Below are 7565 nucleotides of genomic sequence, written 5' to 3'. Positions count from 1 at the left end.
TTTAGATTTAAGGAAAATAAGTTGATTTGAAAAATATTTTTCAAAAATATAAGCCAACCAAACTTAAGAAAACACGAAAACAAAATGTTTTCCTTCATACCAAACACACCCTAAAAGTTGAATGTTGGGAACATGAAGCCCAAACAAATTGGCATCCAATAGCCTAATCGTTCAAAACTGACGAAAATAGATGAAAATCTGAATGTTCTCACTCAATTTTCAGTCACGATGGATTTCAGTTTCTCATTTGATAATACATTCTCTATGTTATTCTGAACGAGTGTCGTTGAAATCATTGAAAATACCGATATAAGGTTATATATATAAAGTTTGAGGACGATTGAAGGTGAGTTGAAGTAGTTTGAATCAAAATTTATATCGGCAGTGGATATCATGTTTTCATGGATATACACAGTATTTTAGAAGGCAGTTCATGGATATATATGTACACAAAAGTGAGATACATTAGATGTCAATAAAAGATACACACAGATACACAGATATACATTAGATATACACCTATAAACCCATCATAACCACCAAATTCTATCAAAATCGCTCCAAAAGATGTCTCAAAAGCTATTTTAGCAACACTCATTCGATTTAAAAACACTTTCGAATTTTGAAGTTCAAATACACGAACTTCAAAGTTCAATAATGTCATTTCTAATTCTACTTTTCTTCTATTTCCTGCAAATATCCGCAAGAAGAAGAATATGCACATTCAATTCAAAACCAATAGAGGGAGAGAGAGGGTATAAGGAGGAGGCATGATAATAATTTATTAAATTAAAATTACCCTTTAATATATAAAGTATCGTATCAAGAAAACGAAAAGGATGTCGATGAAAAGTGAAGGGAACATTGTTTTCAAATCTAAATTAACGTGTGTGGCTTTAGCTAAGTTAGTTCTACTTGTTCTCTCTTTTCTCTCTCTTTTTTCTGGTTAAACATACTTATGACATGATATTTTTCATTGAGATCTTACCAGTTAATCCTATAATCCAACCGATCGATAACATCAATAACCAATTAATTGATATCTTAACAACTTTTTAACGATTTAACATGTCTATAAATTGATCGTCTATAACTTTCTAAATCGAATCAAACTAAGTGATATGCAACCCTAGATACACCTAAAATCTCTTTTTGGATTGAATATCAAGTACTAATGAAAATAATTCGATAATATATTTTCTTAAAAAATTATAATTTGTCTTTAAGGTTGTTAATTGATATTATGCAAACCATACTTTAATGAGTGGCCCAAAAGAAAGTGTATTTTTTTGTGGAGTTCAGCCTGAGCCAGTGAAGCCCAAAATTCAAATAGCGGAGGAGGCAGTTCCGTTCTCTTTTGTGGGCTCCACACCTCAACGGGCCTCAGCGAAAGTGACTAGTCCATCAAAAGCAACCCCTTAAAATTTCAAAATAAATGGAGGTCAATATAGCCAGAGGTGTGTTTGATTTATTATCAGTTTAATTTATATATATCAATAAAATTTAAAATTATTATTATATAATTATAGATAAAAATATAATTTTAATGGCCTTATTGGATCATTATTTTAATAATTAACTAAAATCAAAAAAGCCAATCGATAGCTCAATCAAACAAGTTATAAAATTATTTAAAAGTCTTCAATCCAATGACTCAATATCAATATAATAGTAATATTTTCATTGATTCGATTTATATTGAATCGACTTTTACATATTCCTAAATATAGCCTTCTGTCTCGTTTTACCTGACAAATTATTCATTTTAATTCGTTCCAAAAAATGTCATTTTATTTTATTTTACACTACTTAGAAATGATTTAGCATCACATATTATGCTGTAACACATGAAATATGATGGAAGGAGTAATAATTTGAGCTCCACTCCCTCATCAGATCGAACCGCTGAAACGTCGCCGTACTGTTGGTCCAACCAAACTTCAACTCCCAGTCTCTTCTGTTCTTCCCCAAAATCCCAGTTATATATAGAGAGAGAGAGGGAGAGAGGGAGAGAGGGAGAGAGAGAGAGAGAGATTTTGCGTCTCATTTTTCGAATTTGTTGTTATTTGGAAACCCTAACAATTTGGGATTTAGGAAAGTATTGAGAGAGATTTGGTGGTTTTGAGGAATAATGGTGGGTGCATCACCACTGGCAGGATTACAAGATCATGTGAAATTGGCTAGAGAATATGCTGTTGAAGGTCTTTATGATACTTCCGTTATCTTCTTCGATGGCGCTATTGCTCAGATCAATAAGTAAGTATTCTAACTCACTCAGATCAACTGATAAACTTGCTGTCATGTGACCACCAGGTCACGGGTCTTGCAGATATGCAATGTAAGGTTGTGTACAATAGAGCCTTGTTGCTCGGACCCCGCGCATAGTGGGAGCTTTAGTGTATGGGGCTGCCCGCCCCTTTTTATGAACACTCGTCTTATTATCAGATAGATCCCTTGTGCGTGTTGTATGTTGAGTTTCGTGTTTATTTAGGAGCTACTTGTGGAGTTAGTTCGCAAATGGGGGGCCAAATTACGAAATGTCTGTTCCATTTTAGGCTGTGTTTGGTATGACTGTTAAATGTTTTGTTTCAGTGAATCATTTCCCATGTATAAGATGTATTCAAACTAAAAGGGAGAATAACTTCTGTCACTTATGAGCAGAGAGATTATTTTTTATGAGTAAAAGAGAAAATTTTATTTGTTTTACTGCTAGTTTTGGCTACTGATGAATGCAATTCAGATCGTATTATTTTGTTGTAGTTACTGTTCAGTATGCTTCGTGATGCTTTCGCTTCCATTTATTTTCTTTCTGGATTCTTATGGACTGTTTTTCTTGAGCCGAGGGTTTATCGGAAACAATCCCTCTACCTTTGAAGTAGGGGTTAGGTCTGCATAAACTCTACGCTCCCCAAACCCCACTTTGTGGGACTATACGCTCCCCAGACCCTACTTTGTGGGCTATATGCTCCCCAGACACCCCACTTTGTGGGACTGTATTGGGTATGCTGTTGTTGTTGTATGAATGCAACTTAGGTACCTGATCTGATACTGGAGTATGGAGAAACCACTGGTTTTGATTATTTGTTTCATAATATTGCTTGTATTATCCATTTTTTTGGCGGATGTTGAAGCTTGAAGGAGTATCCATACTGAAATGGATGCTTTAATGTGTCCTTAGTTGTTCCTTGTAAACTTATTTACTCCCTTCGTTTCAATTTGATTGTCCGATTTTGACTTGACGTAGAGTTTAAGAAAGTAAAGATGTTTGAATCTTGCGGTCTTAAATTAAAGATATATGGAATGTACCAAAAATGTGTTTTAATCTTGTGGTCTTAAACATGACACATGGAAAGTTAAAATTAAAGAGTTGCCAAAAAAGGAAAGAGACATTCATATTTAAACGGACTAAATAGGAAAGCAGGACAAACAAATTGAAATGGAGAGAGTGTAATATTGTATATACAACTCTGAGTAGTTAATCCAAGATGCTTTCAGGCCTTTCGACTGAGCTTGTCTCTTCTTTTTGTCTATGCATAGGCACGTTAACACACTTGATGACCCTTTGATTCGTTCAAAATGGATGAATGTAAAGAAAGCAATTACCGAAGAAACTGAGGTAGTGAAACAATTGGATGCCGAGAAAAGGGCTTTTAAGGAGGTTCCTATGGGTAGACGTCCTAATTCACCTCCCATTTCAACAAAGTCATCTTCTTTTGTCTTTCAACCGCTTGATGAGTACCCCACCTCATCCGGTGCTCCAATGGATGACCCTGATGTTTGGAGACCACCAAGTCGAGACACAACAAGAAGACCTGGAAGAGCCGGTCAGGGAGGTATGAGAAAGTCCCCACAAGATGGAGCCTGGGCTCGTGGATCTACTACGAGGACTGGAACCACAGGCCGTGGGGGAAGGACGAGTGGCTCTACTAAGGCTACTACTGGGGTTCGATCTTCAACTACTGGGAAGAAAGGACCTGGAAAATCTGCAAAATCCGATTCTACGGTAAATTATACTGGACTGTATTATGTTTTTATTTTTGTTAGTCTGTAATAGCCCTCTGTATCAAATTATTCACCGGTAATTCCCATGTCTTTTCTCTGTTTTGAAGCTTGCCGTTAGTCATTAGCTTAATTTTTATGTTGTATGTGGCACGCTCTAAAGGTCAATTTTTTATCATATATGTAGTTTGTTCGAGCAATGGTGGCTTGTAGTCGTTTCCTTATATGTAAATGTTCATGTTGAATAGAAGGTCAATTGGCATCATAATGCTTTCTATTACCTTAACTCTTACTTCTGTCCTTGTTAGGCCATCTATTGTGCATTGAATCTGAAATTATTTGTTAAGAACTTCTATTCCAATTGCTAGGATGGTGAACCTGAAGAGGGGAAGAGTAAAAAAGGTCAGTACGAGGGGCCTGATGCGGACCTGGCTGCTATGCTTGAGAGGGATGTCTTGGATAACAGCCCTGGTGTGAGATGGGACGATGTTGCTGGGTTAAGTGAAGCCAAAAGACTTTTGGAGGAAGCAGTTGTTCTCCCATTGTGGATGCCAGAATATTTCCAGGTAACTTAGTTGGATTGGAAAGGGGCATTTTGTGGAATGCTTATTTATCTTTACGTTTTAGTCATTAATGGAGCATATGTACAAGTGAAGTATCTTTACGCTTTAGTCATTAATGGAGCATATGTACAAGTGAAGATTCAAATACAGATGAGTTAAACGAAGTTTCTTATGATAAGAATCTGAAAACGTTATATCATTTTAGGCAACAATACCTAGTGGTTACTTTAGCAATACTTTTTTTCTAAATGTGAGATTTTGTGTTAATATTATGTTCACGGGGCTATCTAAAGGGATATGATGTAATATTCCATTTATATGCATCTTGACACACTTTTTAGTGATGAGGCATGTATCCTTGCAGGGAATCAGGAGACCGTGGAAGGGTGTTCTTATGTTTGGGCCTCCTGGAACTGGGAAAACGCTTTTGGCGAAGGCTGTTGCTACAGAGTGTGGGACGACATTTTTCAATGTTTCTTCTGCCACCTTGGCTTCAAAATGGCGTGGGGAGAGTGAACGCATGGTGCGATGCTTGTTTGATCTTGCTCGCTCGTATGCTCCCAGTACAATTTTCATTGATGAGATTGATTCTCTTTGTAATGCTCGAGGGTGAGGACTGTGTCTATTTTTAAGATACTACCTAAATAGTTTTAGCTGACCTCTGCTTGGTTAAATGTTTCTTTTGAAGAATATGCATGATGTTTTACAGTAGTCTTGGATATAAAAATCTGTACTTTTATATGATGTTTTATAGTAGTTTTGGATATATAAAGCCTTTATTTTCATCTTTTCAAACATAGTACAGGCAGCTTAACTTTTTGAATGAGTAAGGTTGTGTCAAACTGCTTGTCTGGTGTGCTTTATCTGTGAGTTAATTATGGTATGTTAAATAATTTCTTACTCTTTTTGAGGTTGAACCCGAGATAATTGTTGGATCGCTTTTCAGGGGTTCAGGAGAGCATGAATCATCCCGAAGGGTGAAGTCTGAACTTCTTGTTCAGGTAGATGGTGTAAGCAACTCTGCCACTAATGAAGATGGCACTCGGAAGATTGTAATGGTTTTAGCAGCTACAAACTTCCCATGGGACATAGATGAGGCATTAAGGTTGTATCTTATTGTATTCATTCTTTTCCTTTATTTCATTGATATGCATGTGAATATGTCCTTGACTTAATTCTGTTAATGGAAATTCAGGAGACGTTTGGAAAAACGTATATATATTCCGTTACCTAACTTTGAGAGCCGGAAGGAGCTTATAAAGATAAATTTAAAAAGTATTGAGGTATGTGCTTCAATGCTTTCTCAATCTTCTTTATCTTCTCATGTATGTGCCTGTAAGCTCATGCGGCTGTAGCTACTTTTGAATATAATATTTCTCTTTACTGCTGAGTGCTGTATCGCCCTTGTAGTATTAATTGTTTTTATCAAAGTTATGTTTACTATGTGAAATTTCTGTGTTACGATTTGATGCATGTTTATCAATCTTGGTAGCATGGTTAGTAATTCTTTCAGCTGAGTACTGTGGCATACCTAATGGTTTGCAGCCTAAAATTCTAATGGAACTTAGAAGAGTTGAATGGAAAAGACCAATAACAAGAAAGCCAAGGAGATATCAAGCAATATAACATACATTTATTCAGTTGAGTACTGTGGCATTCCCAATGGTTTGCTGCCTAAAATTCTAATGGAACTTAGAAGAGTTGAATGGAAAAGATCAATAACAAGAAAGCCAAGGAGATATCAAGCAATATAACATACATTTATTCAGTTGAGTACTGTGGCATACCCAATGGTTTGCAGCCTAAAATTCTAATGGAACTTAGAAGAGTTGAATGGAAAAGACCAATAACAAGTAAGCCAAGGAGATATCAAGCAATATAACATACATTTATTCAGTTATTTTGCTGTTCCTTCATCAAAAACATACATTCATTCTGCTGTCTTGTATCAGATGAATTAAAGCCGACTTTAGAAACAATATGTTCTATTGAAAATCTGTCTTAAGTAAATGTGTTCTGATACAGTGATACCTGCGAAAAGATGTTGTCATTAACGGATTAAAGAAATGATCCTTTTAGGTGCTTGTCAGATAAGTAATGATGTAGCAATTCTTTGGTGAAGGTTGACATATTAGGCTTTGGAAAATGTCACTCCAAACACTTGCTATGCAATGTTGAACTTTAAATGTCTTTTTACTGCAATTTGGTGAATAAAGTAAGTGATGTGTTTTCAGAAGGGCAGGTAATGATCCTTTTAGGTGGTTGTTAGATAAGTAATGATGTAGCAATTCTTTGGTGAAGGTTGGCATATTAGGCTTTGGAAAATGTCACTCCAAACACTTGCTATGCAATGTTGAACTTTAGATGTCTTTTTACTGCAATTTGGTGAATAAAGTAAGTGATGTGTTTGCAGAAGGGCAGGTTTTAGTGATAATACTAGCGCTATGACTCTGATGTGTTAGTTGATTATAAGAATACAGTCTTTTTATGGTTTAATCTACAACAGCAACAACAACAATCTACCCTGTATATTCCCACCAAGTGGGGTCTAGGGTGGGTAAGTGTACGCAGTCCACACCACTACCTCAGATGTGCGATAGAGGGGCTGGTTCCGATAGACCCCCGACTCAATATATAACAGTCTAGAAAAGAAATACTAGAGGGACAAGAAACAATAGGAATGACCACACCCAATAATAACATAAACAAGACTCACTAAGTAATACAACAAATAGTAACACACACTGAAATAATACTAATACTATAACTACAAGCACGACTAACAAAACGAAGACCTCCTACCTACTAACAATGACACATCCTTCCTACTATCCTTCTACCCTAATCCGCCTCCTCCCCAACTTCCTATCTAGGGTCGTGTCCTCGGTAAGCTGAAGTTGCTCCATGTCCTGTCTAATCACTTCCCTCCAGTATATCCGTGCCCCTCCTCATCACATGCCCAAACCATTTTAACGTTGAAAGCAATTGGGGGGGGGGGGGGGG

General features: G+C 36.4%; 1 protein-coding gene across 1 annotated transcript in view; it reads left to right on the top strand.

Annotated features, from left to right (window-relative positions):
• Positions 1-1697: 1697 nt before the first annotated feature.
• The window catches only part of LOC107876143 (katanin p60 ATPase-containing subunit A1), an 8373-nt gene continuing 2505 nt past the window's right edge, over positions 1698-7565 (top strand). The window contains exons 1-6 of the mRNA XM_016723158.2: positions 1698-2256; positions 3538-4003; positions 4368-4565; positions 4927-5171; positions 5509-5667; positions 5758-5845. Coding sequence (XP_016578644.1) covers positions 2132-2256; positions 3538-4003; positions 4368-4565; positions 4927-5171; positions 5509-5667; positions 5758-5845 — 1281 coding nt within the window. The 5' untranslated portion in view covers positions 1698-2131. The remainder of the gene's footprint in view (positions 2257-3537; positions 4004-4367; positions 4566-4926; positions 5172-5508; positions 5668-5757; positions 5846-7565) is intronic.

This window comes from Capsicum annuum, chromosome 6, assembly GCF_002878395.1.
Source record: "Capsicum annuum cultivar UCD-10X-F1 chromosome 6, UCD10Xv1.1, whole genome shotgun sequence".
Taxonomy (NCBI): domain Eukaryota; kingdom Viridiplantae; phylum Streptophyta; class Magnoliopsida; order Solanales; family Solanaceae; genus Capsicum; species Capsicum annuum.
This window is presented reverse-complemented; position numbering and strand designations above follow the sequence as displayed.